The following is a 27,652-nucleotide window of genomic DNA, read 5'->3' as shown; positions in this document are numbered from 1 at the left end:
AGTACTCCTTCCTAGGCAGTCATTTCCCATTTTGTATGAGTGCAACTGATTGTTCCTTCCTAAGTGGAGTACTTTGTATTTGTCCTTATTGAATTTCATCCTATTTTCTTCAGACCATTTCTCCAGTTTGTCCAGATCATTTTGAATTTTAATCCTATCCTCCAAAGCATTTGCAACCCCTCCCAACTTGGTGTCATCCACAAACTTTATAAGTGTACCTTCTATGCCATTATCTAAATCATTGATGAAGATATTGAACAGAACTGGACCCAGAACTGATCCTTGCAGGAAGGAACAAAACCATGGCTGCTGACAACCTTAAAATCAGTTTAAAAGATGATTTCTAGCATTGTTTGCTTTGTTGTTTGTAGAGTAGACAGGACCAAATGGTCTAGAAACAACAGTAAAGGGCTGTCATGGAGGATCTGCAGCAACCACTTGTCGTTTCACAGGAGAGCTTTGTTGACCAAGGAAGGGGAGAGGAGGGGTTCAGTTTATGGGTAGGAATTCAGCATAACATATCTCTAAGAAGATCACGCCTTCAAAGCTGAGGATGTCTCAGCTCCAGAGCCAAGTGGTCACACCACAGTACTATAACATCCTGAAGTCGGAACTGAAAGTTCTGTTATGCTTTGGCTCTACAGGTCATGATGTCAGAGCTGAGTGATGAAGCCAGCGAATCGGAGCTCCTGAACCGCAGCCTGTCCATGTGGCATGGGGTAGGCCAGATGATCTGTCGAGAAGAGCTGGATGTTCCACTGGACCTACACACAGCGTCCTCCATTGGCCAGTATGAGGTGGTGCAGGAGTGTATTCAGCGGTAAGGAATGAGCAGAGTGTGACTAACACAGCTTTGTTGTTACTTATGCTGATTATATTTTGAAATGACAGCAGTACAGGGTCAGGCTGCACTAGGACAATGACCCTTTGTCAGTGAACTTCAGTGGTATCGGATCATTTGCTCAGTGTAAAGTGATTTGTGGGCCATGTTTGGGATGGGGAAATTCACCCCCCCAAATTCCCACTGATTCAGCTGAACTGGAGTTAGAGCTAATGGGGAGCCACAGTGTAGCAAGGCTCCAGTGCCTGACTTGTTTTTAACACTGTTTTCATTTTAACTACAAAGGTAAAAAAGATGATTTTGACTACAAGAGTCTGTGCTGCAGCTGTGACCAGCTTTAGTATTGGTTCAGCTGATTTCTTTTTACTTACTTTTTTTTTTTTTTTTTTTTAAAGTGGGGAACTGGATTTAAATAAGAGAAACTGTGGTGGCTGGACCCCGCTGATGTACGCCTCCTACATCGGGCATGATACCATCGTGCATCTGCTGCTGGAGGCGGGAGTGAATGTGAACGTCCCGACGCCGGAAGGGCAGACCCCACTTATGCTGGCCTCCAGTTGTGGCAATGAGAGCGTTGCCTACTTCCTCCTCCAGGTGGGTGTTCAGGAATGGCTAGGAAAAGCTGCTGTTGCAAAATTGAAATGCCTGAGGAGTGGAATCCTCCAGCAGTTCTGACAGAGAACCGTAAGCTCAGTGTGCTGCTGTAAATTCAGCTTCCTGACAGGGATTCAAACTTTCTCAGAATCACAGCTCAGAGGGCAATGGCTAACAGACGCAGGAGGGATGCTGCAGTAAAGAACGTTCTCTGTTCTCTTGAAGCAAGGCGCAGAACTGGAGATGAAGGACATTCATGGCTGGACTGCCCTCTTCCACTGCACCAGTGCTGGACACCAGCAGATGGTCAAATTCTTACTGGACAATGGGGCGAACGCCAACTGCAAGTAAGAGAAAAAGATCTGGTATTTCTTTTCTGTCTCAAGGATTTCCACATGATTTCCAATGCAAAAAGAGCACATTAGCATAAGAAGTGCTCAGAGCATAAAGGAAGAAAATACATTCTGTCCCCTCCTTTTCCCTTGCAGTTTAAGGATATAAGATGTAATCCATTATCCCTGTGGGCCTTGGAGTTAATGTAGTGATCATAGTGCCATGTAAACTGAGGATTGGAGTCTGCCCACGGTGCCACATTTAAACCAACATCACGTGAAATGAGGTTCTGTTTTGGCTGATCTCTGTGAAAGTGAAAGGGCATTACAGCTTGCTCCTGACCTCAGTTGCACTCTGCTGCCGACCCAGTATAACTCAGTCGGTGCTCATGCATGGTCGCTTAACACATTGGCTGGCTTCCCATGCCTATGCTTCTAAGAACCTGCCATTGGTAGCATGCACATCAAACAACCTGCTATGGCATATGTTGGTCGTGCTGTTTCTATTTTGTTAATGTCTAATGATATTGATTTCCAAAACTGAAAACCCCAGATACTTATTGGTGGAAGTCAGTGTAGCTCTGAAGTCAGTGGAGCTAAACCAGTTTATACCTGCCAAGGATCTAGCCCTGAAACTCCATTGACAATCTTACTACTTGAAGCAGAATAGCTGACTCTCCTTCCCTAGTTACGGTGGCTTTGCAGGACCCAGAACAGTAAAATCTTTCTGATCATAACCCTGTTTCCTTAATTTTTCCATGGGAAGAAATGCTTGTTATGTAAATGCATAAAATATTTATTGCAATAAATATGTACGTTCTTGAATTTCTGTCCTATTTGCAACATCATCAGTGACTAAATTGTGTGATACACAAAGAGCCGTGTCACAGGAAAAAGATCCTTCCAGGCCCTTATATAACATAGTACTAGTTGTCTATTGGCTTTGGACAGCATATAGGGTAGGACATTAGTGTTCAGTTGAACATCAGCTCATCTTCCTCAGAGTTCTGAAAAACTTCTTTTGCATACCAAGGATCAAGCGTAGCTTGAAGTTTATCCCCAGCAAACAAACACAGTTCAGAATTCACGTATGTAGAAAATGCATATTAAATACAGCCAAAGCAGAGAATGTGGTGTGCAAGACAGAAACAGGGATGTGTCTGACAGGATTTGACCCCCTCCTGGAATTGCCTTTCCTGCTAACTACATTGGTGAAAGAGTGGTGGGTTTCAGCTGGAGGTGCCCTGGTGGGACATGCTATAATGTTGGCCCCGTCCTGCCTGGGATAGAGGGATTAAAATAGTGGTTCTCAAACTTTTGTACTGTACCCCTTTCACATAGCAATCCTCTGAGTGAGACCCCCCCCTTATAAACAATAAACACTTTTTTATATATTTAACACTATTATAAATGCTGGAGGCAAAGCGGGCTTTGGGGTGGAGGCTGACAGCTCGTGACCTCCTATGTAATAACCCTCGCGACCCCCTGAGGGGTCCTGACCCCCAGTTTGAGAACCCCTGGATTAAAATGACATTTTAGTGGATGTGCCTTCTTGAGTAATACATGGCTTCATGAATTCATTTGGTAATGAATTCAATTTAACTTTTTGTGCTGGTTAAAGGGACCAGTTTGACAAGCCCTGGAAATTGAGATCTTTTGCGAAGGCTTGGCAAGCTGGGGTGTGGGTTCTGCTTCAGCCTTCAATGGGCGAGATTTGCTCTTTGGTTCTTTTTCTGTGTGTGACCAGCAAACCATATTATATCTTTAATTTCACCTGTCCTGAGTCCAACCTACATGAGCTTTTTCTCTCTTACCCAGGGAGCCTGTGTATGGATATACACCTCTGATGGAAGCAGCTGCCTCTGGCCATGAGATAATTGTCCAGTATCTTCTCAATCATGTAAGTGTCTTCCCTATTCTAAATAAACCCTAGAATCTTTAGGGTCCAGACTTAACATCAGGAGAACACAGGATTTGAGAGATCAGGCCTTCCAAAGGGTTATATTTCCAGGCTGTTGCTCTCCATTACAAGTCCCCTCTGGTGGTAGGTCACAGCCTCATTGAGTTGTTTTGGGGGGTTGAATGCCTATACATCTGTTATTTAATAAAGCAGAGAGATCCCAAATCCAAACTAACCTCTCTCCACAGCATGTGTCTTCCCCTAACAGCCCCTGTATGTTTACAGCATAGAATCTCTGGTCTTTCCTTAAGTGTAATTGGATTTTTCCAAAGGGGATGAAATGCTCCTTTTTCTCTCCTTTCTAATACATATTTTGTTGCTAAAGAAACCCAAAATAACTTCCAAATTCCCACAGCCTATTTCTGACTCACTATGTGCCTCACCCTTTCCCTCATGGTCTAATCTATTAAAACACTAGCCCATTTCCAGGGCAAAATTTCCATCTCTGCTTTCCAGAGGTGGTCTCTGTTGTTTTTTTCTCCTTGCAATAGGTGTTTCATTGGACACATCCAACAAATGTAGCCAGGGATCTTGTGGTCAGCAGCGTTGGTTCCTTCTGGACACCCTGCTGCTGCGGGAGTGTTAGCTAGCTGTAGCTTTTAGCAAAAAAGCTTTTTTTACCTGAGATTGGCTAGGAGTTGGAGCCCCAGCCCAGGGGATTGTGACCGGGCCGTGATGACTTACACTACATAAGTTCCAGACTAGGTTGCTGCACCTTGCTATGCCTAGGAATAAGCACTTCAAATTTGATAGAAGCTTCAGTTTTTCCAAAATGCAGCAGCATCCTAGCGGTCTGCTCATACGCTGGTTCCCCACAGACTATCAGGTCAAGTTCAAAATCTCTGCCCTTCCTCATGCCCCCTCCATAGAATTAGCCCAAGACACTTTGAGAGCATGTAATGATGATCTCCTATCTCAGCTGTTTTTCTCAGGAACTAGAAAGCTGTCATTCCAAGGATGGGGGTGGGGCAGAAGTTGGGGCTTTCTCAACAATATGGCTAATTAGGCTTCAATGCTTATTGACAGAGGAGACGAGAGACCCCCAATCTCACTGCCTTGAGACCAAAAATCAGCAGTGAAGAAGAGCTCTCAAAATACACCGTGAGAATGGTTCTAGTAGGAGCAGTCGCAGAACCAGAGTGTGTGTAAAATAACTGTTAAATAAAATTAGCTCCTCTTGTTAGACACCATGGTGAGGAAATTTCCCCCTTCCCTCTACAGTGTCGCTTGCCTTAGAAGTGAAGCCATGCTCTGTTGCACCATGCGCCAAGGGCACTGTTTGTTTTCATTGCTGGACATGCTGTGCTGTGCTGCTCTCCAGCTCACAGACTAAAGAACACAGCCTGTGCTGCCATGTTCCCATGCAAACGTCTGTCTGAATCCTCGCTCAGATGAAACAATCGTGGAACGAATTGTGCCTACTCTCCTCTTTCTGTCCATCCTAGGAGAGGAGGAGCAATTTGTTCAATGACTCTCTAACCTGAGCAGGATTGTCCCTATTTTTTTGGATTTGAAACTCTGAGGCAGGCAGAACTAAGCCTGTGGGGCTACCGTCCTGACAGGCTTCTGGAATATTGATATAAGTGTTGGTAATGATATTAATGCCCCAATAGTTTGAGGGCTGGTCTACGCTACCGCTTCAGTTGATGTAACTTCCGTCGCTCAGAGGTGTGAAAAAGACACTCCCCTGAGCGATGCAAGTTACAGCGACCTAAGCTCTGTCCACACTGGCACTGTCAGTGGGAGACGCTCTCCTGCTGGCATAGCTTCTGCCTCTCGCAGAGGTGGAGTAATTATGCTGATAGGAGAGCACTCTCCTGTCAGCATAGCATGTCTTCACCAGACATGCTACAGTGGCGCAGCTGTGCTGATGTAGCGCCGTAGTGTAGACTTGTCCCTGAAATGATCTAGACACTCAGGGCAAGTCAGACTATTGAAACAGCCCTTGTTATTAGCCTTTTTGACTCGGACAAAGCGTGATGTCAGTTAATATCTGATCCACCCCAGGAGATCCTATCTAGTGCTTGTAGGCATGTGTATTCTGTCTAGCAGGCATCTTCCACCTCCATGCTAATGTCTGAATATTCAGTCCTCTTGGCTTCTAACCACAGTGAGCCCCTTTATAAAATTTAAATGTAATTTGCATAGTGAGTTTGTTCAGAAAGATGAAGCAATGAAGAAATAATCGGCAGCAGATCAAGCAAGATTCTGGTGGTGATGCAGAAAAGTGAGACATTGGGCTATTGTGATGAGAGAGCAGACAGCAAATCATTAGGCGCAGTAGCATTGAGAAGAGACTCAGGGAATTTATCCATGGATCTCAAGGAGCCTTACACTTCCATTAAAAAGGCAGACAAGAAGAGGGAGATCTTGATGGAATATGAAAGTTCTTTGGTTCTCTTGAATTGTGTGTGCGGTGTCCATTCAGAACACGCACGCCAGAAGTATGCATTGCCTTCCCACAGGGCGTGAAGGTGGATGTGAGAGAGAACACGGGAGCCACGGCACGGACTCTGGCCATGAAGTATGGACACATGAAGATCGTGGGGCTGATGGATCTACATGCAGCCCCCATGCCCAAAGTCTTCTGCAGGGGCCCAGGTAACTGAGACACCTCCCTGTATGTGCACGTTAAGGGAAGGTGCTTGGAGAAGAGGCTGTTGCTGTTTTATAGTGCAGTGATTGAGTGGGAGTGATACTTCAGGTGTCTGCTGGAAATCCCTCTCCTTTAAACAGCAGTGGAGTCCTGGATGGTAGCCCTTGCTGGTGCGAGGTGTGCCTGGCAAAGCTTCTGCTCCAGTCAACCATTGTTTGCTCACCCTTTGATTTGTTTCACTGTTTTTCCCACTGCTTTTAAAGGGCCAGTAGCAAATCAAGGATATAAGTACACCTCTACCCCGATATAACATGAATTTGGATATAACGCGGTAAAGCAGTGCTCCGGGGGGGCGGGGCTGCGCACTCCGGTGGATCAAAGCAAGTTCGATATAACGCGGTTTCACCTATAACGCAGTAAGATTTTTTTTTTTTTGGCTCCCGAGGACAGCGTTATATCGGGGTAGAGGTGTAGCTGGAGGTACTGTGCAGCTAACGGTCTGTGCTTGGACAACAGGAAAATACTGTGAAGATCTGAGCTCCTCGGATGAATCGTGCTCCACTCCCCAAAGACAGAGACCAGTCCGTAAGACCAAGGGCCCCAGTATCCATGAGGGGCCCCAGGCTTTGGCTAAGATAACAGCTGTCGGAATTGCAGGGAAGAAGCAGTCTCGCTGTGGTGAGTGTGGGTCGGGGAATCTAACCACGAGGCTCCTTCGTGATCTCAGGGGTGCCACAGTACTGCTTTGCTGTTACTCCGGTGCCAGCACTTCCCTGCTTCTTTAGATTGGGCCTTCCTGCATGGCTCCTACAGCTGCCAGCACTGAGCAAACACCCATCATTCCAGGGGCTGAAAGCCAGCTCTAAAAACCATCTCCCAGCTGATCCATGATAGGCATGAATTTTTTACTTACCAGCTGAGAATGTCCTTCAGCATCATCTCAATCTCTGTTTGCTGTCTGGCTCTTGAGATTGGCCCCTCTTCCCTTCCCAAGATAGACTCAGGAATCACAGAGCCATTTACACACCAGCAGGAGTGTCGGGGGATTCAAGACAGGCCAAACAGCAGGAATGATTAAACTAATCTCCCAGCTTCAGGGCAAGGTGACCTGTATCTGCCTGAGCACTGGGAAACACTTCCTGTTGCAGTGGAAATTGGTGAGGTCGGCCATGCGATGGGCAGGGAGAAACATCAGCTGGGTTTAAACATTAACCCCTTGATGAATGTGATGGGCTTGTCTAAATATAGGGCGGGAATGAGCTTTGCCCTGTGTTGGATGCATGGCGCAGAGTGGTGATGACCAGTGAGTCTAGCCAGCTACCTGGTTATCTTGGATGGCCAAGAATATTGATTTGTATTGAAGAAAAAATACCAACCCTCAGATTCCCTTAAGCTTGAACTGACTTTATTTTAATGTTGTTCGGGCTAGTTAGGAAACCTGCTACTGCCTGGTACTTCCTATTGGTGTAGCCTGATGCTACTACTGGGAGGTGACTGTATTGAAATGCTCAAACCACCAGCTGCAGAACTTCACAGGGTGCTGCCTGTGTGCTGACCCAGAAACTCGGGGAAGGGAGGAAATACTCCAAGCTCAGTAAGCTGGAGGTGCGTCTGCTGCAAGGCTGGTTATGTGCGATCCTCTTAGGCTACATCTACACTACAGGGGGGGGTCGATTTAAGATACGCAAATTCAGCTACGCGAATAGCGTAGCTGAATTCGACGTATCGCAGCCGACTTACCCCGCTGTGAGGACGGCGGCAAAATCGACCTCCGCGGCTTCCCGTCGACGGCTCTTACTCCCACCTTCGCTGGTGGAGTAAGAGCGTCGATTCGGGGATCGATTGTCGGGACGCGATAAATCGATCCCCGAGAGGTCGATTTCTACCCGCCGATTCCGGCGGGTAGTGTAGACCAGGCCTTAGATACAGGCATCTGGCTAGAGCATGGTCTGTGACCAGCGTTGATCTTGCATGCAAAAGAAGCTATTAGGCTTCCACATTCCTGGTAATTTTATTTGTCGTTCAAAGGGGGAATGGAAGCTGGTTATTTTACAATGTGATTTCTTCCCCTGATTGTCTTCAGATCCCTGGACGCTTGCCGGCAGCTGCTGCTCCCCATACTGCAGCCTGTCTGGTAACTTCCATTCTCATCTCTTTGCACACAGAGCAGGTCCCTCTGCAGGGCTACGTTACGTTCAGTGACAATGGCAGCTTTGAAGGGGAGGATCTCCGGTTCCGGGATGTCACCTCTCCAATCAACGAGCAAGACGTGGAAAGTAGCAGCAGCAGGGGTAGGGCATGGACTCAGAGGGGGGTCTAGCTTCCAGTGTGAGTGACCTGGGATGGAGAACTGCTTCAGGGCTTGCACGTTTCCTTTCTCATCTCCCCACCCCTTAGGTCTGAAGAGCTCCTAGGAAAGCATTTTGCCCGAGATTCAAGCAAGAAAGGGGGCACCCCGTCAGTGCACAGGCGTCCTGTGTTGGAGTGGCATAGATTCCGTCCTGCCATCCCAGAGGAGAGTGAAGTGCCATGATGGAAGGGGGAGAGAGGGGTAGAAGGAAAATGAGTGCCATCAATCTGCACTGGCCTTATGTCAAGGACATTGGGAGACCTCTCCTGGGTGCTTAGGGACAAGAACACAGATTAGCTGGTAACCCCACGCCCTAAAACATACACCTGTTACCCATTACTGCAGTCAGTGATACTAAATGGCTATAAATCTGTCCACCAATGCATTGCACTGAAACTACCTGACACCCACTGGCAGTGGTATGGGGAAGGACGGGTGCCCCTGTTCCAGACATGATACTCTCCACTCACTCCTCAGAGTAACCTCCCTAATCTGAGCAGCTGCTGCACGCAGACTCAGGCTGGATGTCTACGTGAGGTGAGAAGATCAAGGAGAAGAAGCAGGAACTCATTGTTTTCCTTTCTGCTCCCCTCCAGAAGAGAATGCTTTCTTCACCAACAACTTGGACACCATCAGGAGCAGCAGCAGCAGCAGCAGCAGCGAGTGTCTGCCCAAAGCCCTGGGGGTCAGCAGTGAGGGCTCCCTGGAGAGCAATGAGGTGGGGCTTTTGTTTCTTCTTGGTCACTGCTGTTGGTGGAACATGGGAACTCACAAATATGCCAGCCACTGGCCATGACTTTACATCTGCCGTGAGACTGTAGGATCCAGGGACAGGAGGGGAGAACCTCCAGGGTAGAAGGAAAGCTGTAAACTCTGTTTAAATGTCTTAAGGCAGTGGTTCTCAACCAGGGGTAGGTGTACCCCTGGGGTATGCAGAGGTCTTCCAGGGGGTACATCAACTCATCTAGATATTTGCCTAGTTTTACAACAGGCTACATAAAAAGTACTAGCGAAGTCAGTATAAACTAAAATTTCATACAAACAATGACTTGTTTGTACTGCTCTATATACTATACACTGAAATATAAGTATAATTATATTCCAATCAATTTATTTTATAATTATATGGTAAAAATGAGAAAGTAAGACGTTTTTCAGTAACAGCGTGCTGTGACACTTGGGTATTTTTATCTGGTTTTGTAAGCAAGTAGTTTTTAAGTGAGGTGAAACTTGGGGTATGCAAGACAAATCAGACTCCTGAAAGGGGTACAGTAGTCTGGAAAGGTTGACAGCCACTGTGTTAGGGGACGGGAAGTTGTCCCATTTGACACTGATCCGAGTATCTGAGCACCCTCCCTGCAGAGTGGTTTCCCGATGGGTAGATCAGTAACTCTCCAATCACAGGACTTTCCCTTGTCCCAGGCATTCACTGCCCTCCCCACCAGAGAAGGCTCAGACCATGTGACCGTTTGATTCAGGAGCTTTCTTGGAGCCTCTTACAAACAGGGGGACAGTGAATACAAACAGCAAATTCTTGTCCTGAGATGAAACCCTTTCCATGATCATTTAGCCCCAAGGCAGTATAAATAGCCACTTTGTGGTCGACAGCATCCTGACAGGTGCAAGCAGGCTGGCTTGTTTTCTGAAGCAGACTCCCCTCCCTGCACTATGCTGGGCTCTAGCTGGTGATGTCTGTGTCCTTCCATGGTGAGCCCTAACGTTCACCATGGTTTTAAAGTCCATTCTTTCCCCAATCCCTGAGCCCTTGCTCTGCTCGCGTGCGGCCCTGTCCGTAACCCACAATCTAGAAGGGAAGTCTCCCATACCCTAGCATTTGATAACCGTTGAAGGAATTTGGCCAGATGACTGGATCAGGTCACTTGGATTTGTTGAAGTAGGATGGCACCACTGCTTCTAAGGTGATCCTGGCTTCTACAGGTTGGAATATGGGGAGGAAGTCTGGACTTGGAATCTATGTAAGTTACTCAGTGGTTCGAGTAACCACTTGCATTCTTAGACCAGGTTCTGGATTTGGTGTAGGTGTGCTGGATGGGTATGACATTGTTGGGCACTAGGAAGGCTCCCCGGTTCCCTGAGCTGTTGCTCACAGGAATAACTACACGCTATCCTTCTGCTAGTCAGCGGGGTCAATGTTTCTCTGGGCTTGAAAGAATGCGGTACATGATGGCTGCTTTGTGGTGCTGGCACTCCAAGGATTACCTCCAAAACAAGGCCTCTCTATCGTAGTGCAGCATTCTGGAGATCCATCGAAGAGAACACTGCCCTGGACTCCAGCCTGGTCATTTGGCTTTCTCAGATAAGGAAGCAATGCTGCTCCTTCCCCCTCCCCCATTCGGCTTTGATGCCAAACCTCTGCAGCTCGTTCTAATACTCTTAAAATGGAGAGGCTGCTTTTACAGTGAAACTCCTGCTCAGGCATCGCTATTGCTCTGATGGAACGTTCCTGATCACTCCAGACCCCAGTGCTTCTAACCTTGGCTCCTTAAACTTTCCTCCCAGCCCAGTGTAATTATCAGAGCAGGTTTTATTACTGTTTGTGTGGTGGTAGCACCTAGGAGCCTGCTTATGACCCTGGACCCCATTGTGCTAGGTGCTGTACAAAAACAGAACAAAGACAGGCTCTGCCCCAAGGAGCTTACAGTCCAGATAAGAATTTTAATCCGGCCTGACACATTTCCGTCCTACCTAAAACCCTCGGCGTGGTGGATTGGGGAATCCTCTCCTTTGCTTGTCTCTCTGAGACTGGAGTCCCTGCAAGTTGCTCTTTGCTCAGGACTTCACCCTGGAAGTCCTCTTTAACAAGTGATTGCTTAGTCTTTACCACCCACACTTCCGGGCCTCTGCTCCATTTAGGAAACAGTCTCCTATTGGGGAATGTGGCTAAGACAGAGTATTCTGTTCCCACCCCAGTGCCTACAATGAGCTTGCCCAGACTCAGAGCCTGGGACTGAAGTAGCTGAGAGCTTCCCCATGTTCCACACCCATGCGGTTCCCTGTGGTGATTCTGGTGACTCGGCAAGTTGACCCTGTGCCATTAAACAGGCCCCTTCTGTCTCTCCAGGACTCTGACCATGCGGAAAAGCTCTCTAGTCGGAAACAGGCTAAAAGCTACGTGAAGATCAAGACCCGGTACAGCAACAGTGACAGCCAGTGGTCTCAGAGCCCAGGCAAAGCTGGGGTGTCTAGTCAGCACTGTACGCTCCCTAACCCAGAGGCCACCACCTACACAGGACCCCAGGTAAGAGCTGCAAAGGAGAACAGAAAACTCATGTCCGTGATGGGGTGAGAACGTGTGTCAGTGCAAAGCTATTGTAGATCCCTCAAAGAGAACGCTGCCCCAGGACTCCAGCCTGGTCATTTGGCTTTCTCAGATAAGGAAGCAATGCTGCCTCTCCCACCCCAACCCCCATCCCCGAGTGGACTTCGACGCTGAACCCCTGCAGCTCATTCTAATACTCTTAAAATGGAGAGGCTGCTTTTGCAGTGAAACTCCTGTTCAGGCATCGCTATTGCTCTGATGGAGCATTCCTGATCACTGCACCCCAGTGCTTCTAACCTTGGCTCCTTAAGCTGTCCTCCCAGCCCAGTGTAATTACCAAAGCAGATGCGACCTCCATGACTTCTGCAGTGGCTGACCCCAGGGCCACTCAAGCAGCTAGCCCTGGGGACAGCCACACTAGCCACTGCTGGAGTGGCTCTGCAGCCATCCGCTCGGGCGGCCCCGCAGCCAGTTGCACCAGCCGCTGCTGGAGCAGCCTCAGCCCTGGGGCCAGCCACACCGGCTGCAGCTCTAGAGGCCCCTGGCAGCTGGCCCTGGGGACCGCTCAAGCAGCAGCCAATGCGGCTGCCCCAGGGATCTCCTGAGAAGCGGTCCCGGGGGCAGCCAGAGCAGTTGCTGGCCCCCCGTGGCTCCTCCCTGGCTGCTGGTGCCGCAGGCTCCCCCCAGCAGCGCCCCTCCTCCCCCGCCCTTAAGATTCAATCAGGGGTATTTATGGTATATGTCATTAACACGGTATCTTTATATTTTACATAATTCAAAACTTCATCCATACCCATTTCATTAACAGTTTCCTGGCTTTCCCTATCAATCTGGTTAGCAGGACAGGCATACAATGTACCTCTGGGATATGGTGAATTTCACACAGATGCTCAAAGGTAGATAGAGGAATTTCTATGTCCTCAGTATCTTTGTAAATGGGACAAATCCTTTCCAGTTTTTGTTGTCATGAGGGGATGGATCTCCAGACTGTGGCATCTTTTTCTGCTGTTTCAAGACTTGGAGCTGAAGTCTGGCAGATTCCTGTTGCATCTGGTGAGCCTTCTCCTCAGCAGCCAGCCACTCCATAAGCCTTAAATGGGCTTCTTTTTCCATATCAGTTATCTTTTGCTTTTCCTGCAATCGAAGATCTATCCACTTTTGTTCATGTTCTAGTTGCTGCTGGTTTCTCACTGCAAGCATTTTCACTGGGTCTGCTTCCCTATCACTGGCCATTAACAGATTTTTCAGTTCTTGTTCTGGGGCCTTTTTCTTAAAAGACAACCCCCTCTGTAAGCACAATTCTTCAAGGGTTTTTCTGTCAGGCTCTTCAAATGATCCTGGCTCACTCATTGTAACTGATTTTTAACCCTTAAACTCTCCAATATCAAAATTAATTTTTGACAAGCATGTGGTTCTGATCCAAAAACCCAGTTAACCTGTGGTAATGTGTATCCTGCCAACTACGCCACTGTGACCGGAATCCCAGGGGAGCCAGCTGAAGTCACTCAATTAGGATGAACTGCAAAGAATGGGGCAGACAGTCCCCAAAGCTGGTGGATATTCCAATACTTAGAGTTACCAACCAAGCGCACAATAGCTTCTGTATTACCTCACTGGTTGCCCAGAAGCCAACAACACATTTCCCTTAAAGTAACCCAGCCTCAGGCCTCCACCTAGATACCCAAATCAGGTATGATGAGGATTTCTGAAAATCTTATTCATCATATATAAAAGGTTCTACCAATCCCAAAGGATCAGACGCATTACCTCCCAGGTTAATGAATATTCCAGACCTTTCCCAAATACATGCTTACAGCCAATTCTTACTAATTAAACTAACATTTATTAACAAAAGGAGAGAGAATTGGTTAAAAGATCAGTATACATACAGACACAAGTCAGCTTTGAGATTCAGATTCATAGCGTAGATGGTGAGCTTTGTAGATGCAGAGAGTTCTTTCAGAAATAGTCCATAGGTTATAGTCCAATATTTGTATTCAGGGTGGTCCAGTCAGCACTGGGATCTCAGTCCTTATGGCTTAGGCTTCCGCTGCATGACGCCTCAAGCAGATCTGAGATGACAGGATCAGGATCCAAGCCATTTTTTATACAGTTTCAGGTCCTCTTGTGACAGCTCAGTCCCTCGGCGAACAATAAACTCATTTTCTAAGCATTGCAGATAATTATTCATACAGATTAACATAAAGCAATTGCCTGTTTTTCCACCATTCGCAGATGACTTGCTATACATTTCAAAGAGAGATGAATACATCGATATCCTAGGTTTACAGTTCATTTAAATGTTAAGATGTTCTCTTGATCTCTGAATTAACAGAATACAGCATAGACAGGGACTGTTTGATTACATTGTTGATTTTCTACCTTTTAAAAAAACAAAACAAAACACAAATTTCATCTCCCTGTATGTTTTTAAGGATTGAATTTGAGTCAGTTATCCTGCAGGATGCTTAACTCTTTCTGGTCATGTGTCACACCCCCAACGTGAGAGTGGTGTGGAAGGGAGAAACTAGAGCTCCTGGATACACCCTAAGGACCTTCCAACATTGATATGAGCGGTGTTTACATTGAATTCTTTGTAAGGCCAATTTATTGATGCATGCTTTGGGCCAAGTTAAAAACTTAGTCCATACTTTGTGAAACACTTCAGTGATTCCAGGGTTTGGTCTATGTGTTGACTTAACATGGCCATTAATGTTCTTCAGAGAGCACTTACTCTAGCATTCAGCCATGAAAGCTGTGAGGAGTTGTACCTCAGTTTCCCTTTGTGCACAGCAGTTCAAGCTTGTAATGGTCTTTTTGCTGTGGAAAGTTTTAGGATTGTGTACCGACATTAGCTGTGAAACCTTAACATTATTAGGCTTTTTAATACAAAGTGTGTTCTCATTGAACCAAACAGCATAATCACAAGGGTTTCTAGTATGTACCACTCTTAACATGTTCAAGATCATGCACATTGTACATTTTTACAGTTTTTGGTATCAGCAACAAGTTAGTTACAATCATTAGCAATAACATCAGTTCTATCACAAGTGTGCATTTACAATTATCCTTGCCATGCCAAGCCTTTTGTTTAGATACATTATTCTTTAGGTCAGCTTGTTCAATATCCCTTTTGAGTCTTTTTAGCTTTTTCTTTACTTTAGGGTTTTCCTTAACATAGGCTTTTAGTTTAACCACTTCCTTAGGGTTTTGGTATCTTAGAGATGAGTGAGGCAAGTTTTTTTTTTTTTCCCTCCAGTCAGTCAGGTAATTTGCATTAACACAGACACTAGCCTGTTTACCAGTTTTCAGATTCTTAACCTTTACCAATTCCAAGGCTGGACTCTGTCTTAAAGAGATACCATCCATTTTCACTAGCCTGTTAGACTCAAGGTTCTTTTGTCCTTCCATTACCAACCTTTGCTTCCGCATTGAATCAGATGTCAAGTCCACTAAGACACTACAAGACGTATCCAAAATATCTAGAGATGAGAGTTTAGCTGCCATCCCCTGTATTCTCAAGAGATCAACTGCACAACTGTTCTCCTGCTCTGCACATTCAGCTATCCAGTTTTCCCTCTGAACCTGAGATACGGACTGTTTACTCAAAGAATCACTGTGGAGACGTTCCTGTCCCAACAACATTGTCTCCTTAACAAGCTGGTCAGAGCTGTTCATACTCCCTAACAGTTTTTATACCATCTGAAATCTTCTCAAAGCTGTCCACAATGGGTCTTTCTAAAGCAAATTCAGTGGATTCATTTTTACTTGAAAGACTTAGGCCTTGGCTACACTGGCGCTGTACAGCGCTGCAACTTGCTGCACTCGGGTGTGAAAACGCCCCCCTCCCCCCCCACCCCCGAGTGCAGCGCTGTAAAGCGCCAGTGTAACACTGGTCTACAATTTTTGAAAAGTCGTCTGCTTCAGAGATAAAATGTGCTATTTATTATGTATTTTGATGTGCTGAATTCAAATATGACAATTAAAACAACTGGCTACTGTTTCTAAGATATTTAAGTTTTTACATTTTATGTCTATGTATATTGTGTAGATAGTAGAGTTTTAATCATAAATTGTAAACCTAGGTCTTTTCATGTGTTTATGGTTGCTTTACATAATAATATTTCACCTGTCCTGTTTATGTAACACTTTAAAAATCAGCAAAAGGGTTATATAAATAAAATTTATTATGAAACAAAAGGCAAAAAACTATTCTGTACATAGTTTAGTCCTATTCAGTGTCTACTCGGCGCTTCTTGGCTTGTCTCTTGTATTCATTAAATGGAGCATCTCTTGTCACTGTCCAGCAATAGTCTGCAAGCATTGATGGGCTCCATTTGCCCTGATAGCATTTCTCCATTGTTGCAATGTCCTGGTGAAATCGCTCGCCGTGCTCGTCGCTCACTGCTCCGCAGTTCGGTGGAAAAAAATCTAGATGAGAGTGCAAAAACGTATCTTTAGTGACATGTTGCAACCAAGGCTTTTGTATGCCTTGAGGAGGTTTTCCACCAACAACCTGTAATTGTCTGCCTTGTTGTTTCCGAGAAAATTTATTGCCACTAACTGGAAGGCTTTCCATGCCGTCTTTTCCTTGCCACGCAGTGCATGGTCCAATGCATCATCTCGAAGAAGTTCACGAATCTGAGGACCAACAAAGACACCTTCCTTTATCTTAGCTTCACTTAACCTTGGAAATTTTCCACGGAGGTACTTGAAAGCTGCTTATGTTTTGTCAATGGCCTTGACAAAGTTCTTCATCAGACCCAGCTTGATGTGTAAGGGTGGTAACAAAATCTTCCTTGATTCAACAAGTGGTGGATGCTGAACACTTTTCCTCCCAGGCTCCAATGACTGTCAGAGTGGCCAGTCTTTCTTGATGTAGTGGGAATCTCTTGCACGACTATCCCATTCGCAGAGAAAACAGCAGTACTTTGTGTAGCCAGTCTGCAGACCAAGCAAGAGAGCAACAACCTTCAAATCGCCACAAAGCTGCCACTGATGTTGGTCATAGTTTATGCACCTCAAAAGTTGTTTCATGTTGTCATAGGTTTCCTTCATATGGACTGCATGACCAACTGGAATTGATGGCAAAACATTGCCATTATGCAGTAAAACAGCTTTAAGACTCATCTTCGATGAATCAATGAACAGTCTCCACTCATCTGGATCGTGAACGATGTTGAGGGCTGCCATCACACCATCGATTTTGTTGCAGGCTACAAGATCACCTTCCATGAAGAAGAATGGGACAAGATCCTTTTGACGGTCACGGAACATGGAAACCCTAACATCACCTGCCAGGAGATTCCACTGCTGTAGTCTGGAGCCCAACAGCTCTGCCTTACTCTTGGGTAGTTCCAAATCCCTGACAAGGTCATTCAGTTCACCTTGTGTTATGAGGTGTGGTTCAGAGGAGGAGGATGGGAGAAAATGTGGGTCCTGTTTCATCCTCTTCCTCTTCCTCGTCTGACTCAAGTGAGAATGATTCTGGTGCATCGGGAACCGGCAGTCCTTCTCCGTGGGGTACTGGGCGTATAGCTGATGGAATGTTTGGATAATGCACAGTCCACTTTTTCTTCTTTGACACACCTTTCCCAACTGGAGGCACCATGCAGAAGTAACAATTGCTGGTATGATCTGTTGGCTCTCTCCAAATCATTGGCACTGCAAAAGGCATAGATTTCCTTTTCCTGTTCAACCACTGGCGAAGATTTGTTGCACAAGTGTTGCAGCATATGTGTGGGGCCCACCTCTTGTCCTGATCTCCAATTTTGCAGCCAAAATAAAGGTGATAGGCTTTCTTAACCATAGTGGTTATACTGCGCTTTTGTGATGCAAAAGTCACTTCACCACAAACATAGCAGAAGTTATCTGCACTGTTCACACAAGTACGAGGCATCTCTGCTCACTTTGGCTAAACAGAAATGTGTCCCTTTGCAAAATCAAACACTGACAAATAAGAGAGCACGACACTGTATAATTTCTAGAGCTGATATAGGGCAATTTGTTCAGCAGAGTGATGTAAGCTTTGTTATGATTGCATCATCCAGGACTTCTAGGAATAACATGATGCAATTCATATCATGTATGACGCAATACCAGCTTCAGATTGCATCATTCATTGTTTTGCCTAAAAAGCAAGTACTGTCCAAACCCAGTCATAGATTTATTCATAGATCCAGTCAAAGATGTATTTTAGTCATTTCTGGTTTCAATTGAGATCCCTTCCCTTTATAACTCACTTATCCTCCGCCATTCCCAAGTCAAGGGTCGTATATACTGACCCAATAGCATATCTTGAAAACTAGAGCCAATCAACAATTTTAAGCATCATTTTCGTTCTCAGTGACCCAGAATTAGTAAAGTTTGACTACATTTATTTCAGAAGCATTTTGGCTGTAGAGCAGTGTAATCAGCGCCTGCAGCGCTGCACGCTCGCTCGCAGCGCTGCAAGTTACTCCTCTCGGAGAGGTGGAGTACATACAGCGCTGCGAGAGAGCTCTCGCAGCGCTGGCGGCGCAACTACACTCGTGCTTCACAGCGCTGCCGCGGCAGCGCTGTGAATTCCCAAGTGTAGCCAAGGCCCAAGGCTATTAGTCACCAACACACTTTTCTCAGAAGACAAACTCTTTACTACCAGCAATGGCCCATTAAGAGTCAATGGAAGTAGTTCCTTTTCACCCCCACTAGGTACAGCTATTGACTTCAAAGACATCACTAAGAAATTCCTTCCCTCCTGCAATATTATGAACTGCAACAGATTCTTTCTGAGCTTTATTTATGTCCAGAACCGACTTTGGCACAACAGACAAATCACCAAATTCCTTCTGAGTTTCACTGACATCCAGAATCACCTCTGGCCCATCAGGAGGGTTTTTACACAACCCCCTTTCAGCCAAGCTGCTAGACTCCATAATTAAAAGGTTAGAATAATTCCCTTTCCCTTTGCAGCTCTCCTGGCTGACAACAGGCACAAGATTAGGAATCATTTCCTCCTCCTTACAAGTTTCTACACTGTCAGTGGGTAACATAGTCAAATCACGTTTATGCTTTCCTTGTGCCCTGGCTATGATATCAACCTAATTAGACAAGATTGTCATATCTTTACCCAGCAACACACTAGCAACAGGCAAAATAGAAGCACCAGAATCATCTGGTTCCTGGGACTCAATTATGACATTAACTGGATGCAACCTGATTACAATGTCATTATCCCTAGCAGACACAAACTTAGGAACATTTCCATCCTAGGCTTCAGTTAAATCCAGAATCAGCTCTGAGAAGACTGATACATTTTCAACCATCCTAGGCTGACAGGCTTCTTCTGTCTCCTTTACAGACAGAGAAGAGCTAGATACACACTGTTCCTTAGCAGGCATGCTACCGTTGCTCAAAACAGACAAACAATTGGAGAATTTTTTTCCTTTGTCCCAGCATGCATGGCTGTACACGGACAATTGCTTGGAGAGTGAGACAGCTTCCTTAACAAGAAAGATGTCGCTCCCAACAGACAAACTTCTGCTTTTTACAGACAGTGGCTCATACTGAGCTACTTTAAGCAAATTACTGTTACCTTGTCTAGGCTCGCTTTTACAAACTTCATTCACCAAGAATGTACCCCCTTCTTCCTCAATTAGGGCTTCAACCTGATCATCAACTTTAATCTGCTCTAGAGAAACATTTTCCTGATGAATGATTTTTCTCTCTGCTTTATCTAATTCCAGATTCACTTCTGAGATAGACAGATATTCAGAAACTTCATTCACATATAACCTGTTTTTCTGTACAGACAAACAGCCATCTTCCTCAGACAAACATTTGAAGAAACCCTCCATAGGCAAATCATTGCCCCTAATAGACAGTTTCATGATATTAACCTGTCTGCACAAAGCTTTAAAATCATTCCCTATTAAAAGATCTGAAGGAATTGTATTCTTTGCTCCCACAACCATGGTGCCATCAAATCCCTTCCATTTAAGGTGGATTTTAGCCAAAGGCACTCTTACAAAATAGTCAGATAAGGCTACAACAGTTACACTTTCACCTGGCGAATAATCTTCCTCCCTGACACAGTTCTTTCCTACCTAACCTGCTTGCAGGGATGGTTTGGGGATAGGGTGACCAGACAGCAAATGTGAAAAACCGGGACAGAGTGGGGGGGTAATAGGAGCCTATATAAGAGAGAGACCCAAAAATCGGGACTGTCCCTATAAAATCGGGACATCTGGTCACCCTATTTGGGGAATCCTCTCCTCAGCCTAGTGTAGCGCAGGGAATCTGAAGGAAGAGCTTTACAGTGTCTGGCTGCTACTAAATACAAGCCAGGCCCCATTACAGCTTGTGGCTTTAGAGAGTGAACAGTGCAAAGAAAGTTAGGATACCTCCAAAGTGGCTGTTAGCCTTTCATTCAAGGAGACAGGAGGGTCCAGTTCCTCATGTGGGTACAAACATCTTTGCTTTGGATGGGCCGCAGGACCTGGCAACATTCCTGGAGCAGATCGGGTGTCTGAAGTACCTCCAGGTATTTGAGGAGCAGGACATCGACCTCCGGATCTTCCTGACCCTCACAGAGAGTGATCTCAAGGAAATAGGCATCACGTGAGTCTCTGCGGAATAGCCCCTTTCTCGCTGGGGCATACAAAGGGATCAGGAGAGTTCAGTCCTCTCTTCCAGCCCCCGCTCCAGGTTTGCACGATTCTGCCACTACCTTTAGTCTTGCCCTCCAGCCTGGGGATCCCTCACAGATCTCTCAATGTGCCTTAATCCTGGTCTACAGCAAGCGCTGGTCTTCCAGCCATGCCCCCTCCCCCCCCCATTCAGTCCCTGCCTGCAACTCTCCTGCAGCTGTTAGCAGAGCCTTGGAGGAGATGGATTGTGGTTTTCTGCTGTCCCTAATTATCCTTCCTGCTCATGCCTGGGGTTTTCATGGGCCTCAGTGGAAGAAGGGGCAGGAGTCTCTGAAGCAAGGTCCTGGTGCAGTTTTGCTGCTAACTGCTTCCTGCTGTATCACCAGCCTGTTCGGGCCTAAGCGAAAGATGACCTCTGCCATTGCTCGATGGCACAGCAATGCCAGGCCTCCCAGCGATGCCCTAGAGCTGGCCTATGCAGATCGGCTGGAGGCGGAAATGCAGGAGATGGCCATTCAGCTGCACAAGGTAACGAGCCTGGCTCTAACCCAATCACATATTTACTATGGCACCTCCTGGGGGTGGGGAAAGGTTCTTAAGGGAGGGAGCTGAGGTAGTTTGGAAGGGATGCAAAGGGGTAGGGTAAGTTAGGTAACCCCATGTTGCAGGTTCTGCCACACTCTAACCCTCGCTCTCTCATGCTGACAAGGCTTCTGTGTCTTTAGTTCAAACCCAGCTGGCCGGGATGCTGGGCTGGGGATATCTGCCGTCCTGGTTAGGATCTGCTCATACTGAAATGGGGAAATCCATGCAGAAATGTCTGTCAGCTTGGCAAACCCACTCTCCTGCATAGAAAGAAGGGGAATCCCTGAGATCAGAGCTGACCCTGTGTGGGAACCTTATCTAACTTCCTTCCCACCTGCATCTGGGCCTCGGATGGGTTTGGTGGGTGCATACAGAGCCCTCTGCAACCGCCCAGATCGTGATAACAGGAGGCTCCAGGGATGTTTCGTGAGCAGTCAAGTGTCTGAGATTGCAGTGTGCAGCACTCCCCCTTTTCAGTCCCTCCTCTCTCGCTCTCCCCCACTGCAGAGGTGCGAGGAAGTGGAAGTGATGAAGGGCCAGGTGTCCCAGGAGCAGGAGCTGCGGGCGGTGGTCGAAAGCTGCTTGATGGAGCGGGACGTGGCTTGGAATGATGTCCAGATCCAGCTGCGGGAGGCCCAGGCTATCACCAGGGACGCTGGGGTCCTGCTAGAGCAAATGAAGTAAGTTGCTCCAGGGGAAGCGGAAAACAGGGCCGCCCCAGCGTGTCCGTTGTCTGGATGCAGGCGGTGCCCTTCTAGTGAGCTGTCCACACACAGTCACACCACAGCATCTGAACCCCATTCTAATCCTCCCCCAAATGAGGACATTCCAACAGGATAAGCAGATACTGAAGCCCCTTCCAGATGCACAGTGGGTAGGGGCCTGGCTTTCCAGAGCTAGAGTTCTGAATGTTCAACCCCAGGGGGAACCAGGTGCTAAGTTACTTGCCCAGTGACTTAGGGAGTCAGTGGCAGAGTTGGGAAGAAAGCTCAGGAGCCCTCCCACCACTAAAACCTGTAGTGTAGTGCTTCTCCACTGCAAGGGCACTCAGGCCTCACACTGATCACCAGCTGTGGTCAGGATGAAATTCACAGCCTCTAAATCATACAGCATTGCCCAGTGAGATGCATGGGGGGGGGGGGGGGGGGGGCGACGAGGTTCACACTTCACTCTGTATTGACCTGTCCTAGATACTCTAGCCAGCAGGACAACTCTGTTTTTTCTGTTCTTCTGAAAAATCCCATGTTCAGTGGTGGTTCTGCTCTGGGGGTTAAGCTGATACTTTCAGCTCATCGGTCCTGCTGTGTTGGCCAATAGATTAAAACCAGAAAATCTCTGTCCTTCACTCCAGGGGTGGAAGCAACGCTCTTGCCCCTGGAGAAAGGAGATGCAGCATCACTGAGTTCCCCAGGGACCGGTGTCCAGCCTGCCATAGCCAGAGGGGAGAGAACCCCTGCTGTAGGCCTTTGAGGACTTAGTGAAGAGAGGGAGTCCCAGAGGGGTCCCCCTGGAAAAATGAGAAAGGAGGCTGGTTTGAGATAACATCATAGTGTTCCCAGACGGCACTTGTGTTACCTCTGCATGCGGCAGCTGGAGTTCAGTGACTTCTCCAGCAGTTGGCCACAGTGCTCACATGTATGTAGCACATACAGTAAATAAGCGGAGGAGGGGGGAAGGGGCGTGCCTGCAGAGCTCAGCTGTGCAGAGGCAGTGGTCATAGTAGAGGGCCACCCACACACGCCAGAGCAGCATGTATTGCCTAACGAATGTGATGGAGGGTGTGACGGGTTCAGTCACAGAGACCCCCCTTGGGACTGTCACCTGATGTGCTGAATTTACCTCTGAGCCCATTTTCCACTGCCAGTTTGCGACTCCAGAACCCTGCCTTGTTGAGCCAGACACACTAGATGCTGCAACACGGACCCAGGTCTGAACCACGCCCCCAGAGCTGCAGGCTTTAACTGAAAACCACTCAGCAGGTTACCTATCTCCAGCACCCAGACACCCAGTTCCTAATGGGATCCAAACCCCAAATAAAATCAGTTTTACTCTGTATAAAGCTTATACAGGGTAAACTCATAAATTGTCCGCCCTCTATAACACTGATAGATATGCACAGCTGTTTGCTCCCACAGGTATTAATCACTTAATCTGGGTTTGTTAATAAACAAAAGGGATTTTATTAAGTATAAAAAGTAGGATTTAAGTGGTTCCAAGTAATAACAGACAGAACAAAGTAAGTTACCAAGTAAAATCAAACAAAACACGCAAGTCTAAGCCTAATACATTAAGGAACTGAATACAGGTAAATCTCACCCTCAGAGATGTTCCAATAAGCTTCTTTCACTGACTAGACTCCTTCCTAGTCTGGGCCCAATCCTTTTCCCTGGTACAGTTCTCGTTAGTTCCAGCTCCGGTGGTAACTAGAGGATTTCTCATGACTACAGCCCCCTTTGTCCTGTTCCACCCCCTTTTATGGCTTTGGCACAAGGCAGGAATCTTTTGTCTCTCTGGGTCCCCACCCCTCCTTCTAAATGGAAAAGCACCAGGTTTAAGATGGATTCCAGTACTAGGTGACATGGTCACATGTCCTGTGGGACCCCAAGCCTCCATTCTTCCTGGCCTGACTTACACAAACTCAGGAAGGCTTACAAGTAAACAGAGCCATTTACAACCAATTGTCCTGGTTAATGGGAACCATCAAGATTCCAAGCCATTATTAATGGCCCACACTTTGCATAGTTACAATAGGACTTTAGAGTAATACTTCATTTTTCTACCTTCAGATACAAGAATGATACATACATACAAATAGGATGAACACATTCAGTAGATTATAAGCTTTGTAATGATACCTTCCAAGAGACCTTTTGCATGAAGCATATTCCAGTTACATTATATTCACACTCATTAGCATATTTCCATAAAACACATGGAGTGCGACATCAGAGGTTTTACCTATTAAGTGGCTATTTCACTTTTACCTGTAACGGTAAATCATTTTCTAAGATCCTTGTATACCACTTACTGGCTGAGAAGTCAGCCCTTTCTTAAAGCAGGCACGATTTTTATGGATTAAAAAGGACATTGTCGACTTAACCCCACGTTTTGAAAATGATTTTTATCTGTATTACTGAATAACAGGTTAGGTTATTAATATGGGGAGAATTCTTTACTCCCTCCCCCACTTCGTGTCACTTTGTTTTACACTTTGCATTTAGGGTGGACAGTGAAAAGAGACTAGTCGATTTCGCCTCTGTAAACAAATCAGCATCTAGTGAACTTCACTCCTGATTCTCACTTGCTCCCACAATGCTGCCCGTTCTGGTCAATCTTCCTAAAAATGTGTGTTGCTGTCCCGGAGGCAGTTCCATTGGCCAAAGGTTTTGTAGACTTGTGGCTCTGACAGCCTGTGTTTGGGGCTATCTTTGCCCTGACAGTCCATGTCTCTTTATTAAAACCATGTGTATGTGTGACGTGCTTCAGCTGTTTGCATGCTGCGCCATTACTGTGCTGGCTCTGCTTCTTTGAAGGTGGGTGGAGGGATCTGGGATTTGTCCCATTAATGAAGCATGGAGCTGCTGTCTGCCTAGAGGAGGGATTTCAGACTAATTTGGTGCAGGGATCCAATTGCACTTTTCATTGTGGCATATGGGTCAGAATATAGGACTCTGTGTGCCCCTCCATCCACGGCAGAACTGGTGTTGGTGGCAATGGCAGGATTGCCCAGAGATCCAGAGTAAAATCTGGCCTGTGTATGGTGACTTACAATTTAGTTATTGCTAACTTATTAGGAACTTCATTGTCCGCAGTGTAGTTGTAGCCATGTTGGTCCCAGGATATTAGAGACAAGGTGGAGGAGGTCATATCTTTTATTGGACCAAGTTCTGTTGTGGGGGAGAGAAGTTTTTGAGCCACACAGAAGCTGACTGCAGACTCAGGAAAGCAGCAGTTCACATGTGGAAGGTTTCCTTCACAATCTCAAGGCAAGACACTTAAATTCTCTCTTTTTAAATGAGAGTTGAGGTTCACAGAGTCCGGGCTTGTCTGTACACTGAAGCTGCACTGGTTTAACTAAAGGTGTGATGTTAAACTGGTGCAGCTTTGTGTGTGGACCCTCTTGCTTCGGTTTAAACCTTGAAATGCATTGGTTTAGCTTGCATTTCTAAATTACAAGTGTGTAACTTTGGGTGTGGACCAGGCTTTAATGTCAGGTGGACCAGATCCAGCCTGAGGGGCATTTGTGTGAAACCCAGGCCTGGACCTTTCCCTGCCTCCTCCTTTTTCACTGACCCCTGCAGCTGTTCTGTGCACAGGGCAGGGATTGCTGTGGAAGGCACTCTGGGCTCTTGTCTCAGGCACATCTGCCTATTCCTGGGAAGGGCAGTTTATAATCCCGTGAACTGCTAGTCCCAAGAAGCATGTGATCCCTTGGCTGCCCAGGCAGGTATTTCTGGACACAGGAGGGCACTGGCAGGTGATTTCCCAGAAGTACACGTGCCTTGCTAATGGGCGTTTGGTCTCATTTGGTAGAGCCTGTCAGGCGGAGCTATGTTCCCGGCTGAAGCAAGGGCACCTGACTGGCAGGATGCTGGAGACCAAGGCACGGCTGGGAGCTGGTGAGGACAGATGGCCCGAGGGAGAAGGTAAGAGCCAGGTGCTGCTGTGACTATGAATGGCCCAGGCTGCAGGGAAAAGATAAGGCAGCAAACAATCAGACTGAATGAATGCAGCCAAAGGGGTATGAGCGGCACCAGAGAAAAAGCAGATGCTTTAATAGATGAAGAGGGTGAAACTAATGAGGTGTCTGAAATGGCTGAGCTACCAAACAGATCCTTTAAAAACTGTCGTTAATGAGAGAGATTTAGAGTAAAGTTTTCAAAAGCATCTAATTCCATTGACTTTCAGTGGGACTTGGGCTCCTCGGTACCTTTGAAAATGGAATGTAAGTTCCTAACTCCCTTAGGTGCTTTTGAAGATTTTTACACCTGGACAAGTAGGAGGTGCTGGGGACCTTGCAGATGTCACCATTGACAAGAACTAGGCATGGGAGGGAATTCTTGGGAAAACATGCACATGTGCAAACCAGTCGGCCTGTCTGAGAGTGTCACAGGCAATTTGCTACTGATCCGACTGCTCCACTGACAGCTGTTTATGAAGCACACTGGGGAGGTTGCAGAAATGAGAGGTCCATCTTCATTTCTTGTCTTCAAAACAGAAAATCCTGGCAATTACCATCCAGCAAGTCTAGCTCCGTTTCCTTGAGATTCTCCTCGTATTTGACCTATTGAGCATCTCTAAGGTGACGAGGTCACAAACATTAAGCCAGGTTGCTTTATAAATAGCTAACTGTGCCACGCAAGCACAAGCCCTCTTTTGCGGAATTAGCGGACAGAGGGAACTTGCTGCTTGTCACACATTCTCATTGTAGGAACTCATTTGATACAAGATCTCAGTAAATCAAAACCAATCAATTCAAGCTGCTGTGGGCATGAAGGCTGTGAGGGGGACTGAGCCCCAGGCCCTCGCTTCTCTGCTCCTGCCATGGAGAAGCTGCAATGGTTGGTGAGAATCTCTCTGCTTTTAATCTCCCAGGTCTAGAAGGAGGGTCAGTTTCCTTGAAGTCCCTGAGCCTGCCTGAGCTGTCAGCTTTCCTGGAAGAGCGTGTGGGAGATATGGGTACGGCGGAGAGGGTCTCGGGGGGGCAAGTCACTAGGATTATCCCCAACTCCCTCTGAAATAAACCAAAGGACACTTGGTTTCTAAGACCGGTGGTAACTGGAGAGTGGGCAAAAGATACCTGCCCCATGCAAAACATAACACGTCTTACTATGGCTCTCCCACTAGAGCCAGATCAGCCCTGGATCCTTGTGTGGGGGCTTGAACCCACAGCCATCTGGCCCAGCTGTACTAGTGAGCCACGCTGACACCTGTAGGCAGCAAGAGTAATTACTCTCTTCTCCAGCTGCTCTGCTGTACAAATCCTCCCTCCTGTGCACCTCAGGGTGGCTCCTTCTTCATTAGAATGAAGGACAGGAGCAGCCTTTCTCTGTGCTGCAATAGAAACCGGCTGGAGCAGAGCCTGGGGAGCCCTTGTTCTCTCCGTACTCCATCCCCTGCGTATCTGCCCATGGTGAGGTGTGCTGGCCTCTTGCACTGGCCTTGCTCCAGCTCTGTGGCCAAGGAGCTGCCTTTGTGTGCCTCCAGCGTTTGTGCCCCATTCTCCTGACTAGTGGAAGCTGGACCCAGTGGCAGGAAGCCAGGGATGCAATGGTTCAGAGTGTGGCAGGGTGCGGGGGAGAGAGAGACAGGAATGCAGCAACCCTACTGGCTGAGCCTTTCCCCTGCCCCTTGTCTTGTGGTGCCCTGGGCTGATAGCTAATGGGTTTTGCTTATGCCCTTAGGGAATGCCCTGCATTCTGTGACTCAGAACCTCGCGCGGCTACAGGCCTCGGAGCAAGGCAAGCAGAGCTGGCCAGAGCCCTAA

At 46.9% G+C, this 27,652-nt stretch overlaps 1 protein-coding gene across 1 annotated transcript; it reads left to right on the top strand.

Moving 5' to 3' along the window:
- Positions 1–647: 647 nt before the first annotated feature.
- Positions 648–27,652, top strand: ANKS3 (ankyrin repeat and sterile alpha motif domain containing 3). Its single transcript, XM_065412404.1, has 15 exons — positions 648–820; positions 1,237–1,435; positions 1,661–1,782; positions 3,586–3,667; positions 6,193–6,328; positions 6,840–7,001; positions 8,489–8,614; positions 9,270–9,391; positions 11,756–11,932; positions 20,427–20,551; positions 20,967–21,108; positions 21,673–21,845; positions 25,699–25,811; positions 26,761–26,844; positions 27,570–27,652. The coding sequence occupies exons 1-15, from the start codon at positions 648–650 to the stop codon at positions 27,650–27,652; spliced, it is 2,019 nt and encodes a 672-aa protein (XP_065268476.1).

The sequence above is a fragment of the Emys orbicularis genome, chromosome 10 (genome assembly GCF_028017835.1).
Source record: "Emys orbicularis isolate rEmyOrb1 chromosome 10, rEmyOrb1.hap1, whole genome shotgun sequence".
Lineage (NCBI taxonomy): Eukaryota > Metazoa > Chordata > Testudines > Emydidae > Emys > Emys orbicularis.
This window is presented reverse-complemented; position numbering and strand designations above follow the sequence as displayed.

Excerpts from the sequence above, each read along its gene's own strand:
- ANKS3 (XM_065412404.1), top strand. The coding sequence starts at position 648 with ATGATGTCAGAGCTGAGTGATGAAGCCAGCGAATCGGAGCTCCTGAAC. Across the intron at positions 21,109-21,672 it reads TGGCCATTCAGCTGCACAAG|AGGTGCGAGGAAGTGGAAGT; the intron begins GTAACGAGCCTG and ends CCCCCACTGCAG. Across the intron at positions 21,846-25,698 it reads GTCCTGCTAGAGCAAATGAA|AGCCTGTCAGGCGGAGCTAT; the intron begins GTAAGTTGCTCC and ends CTCATTTGGTAG.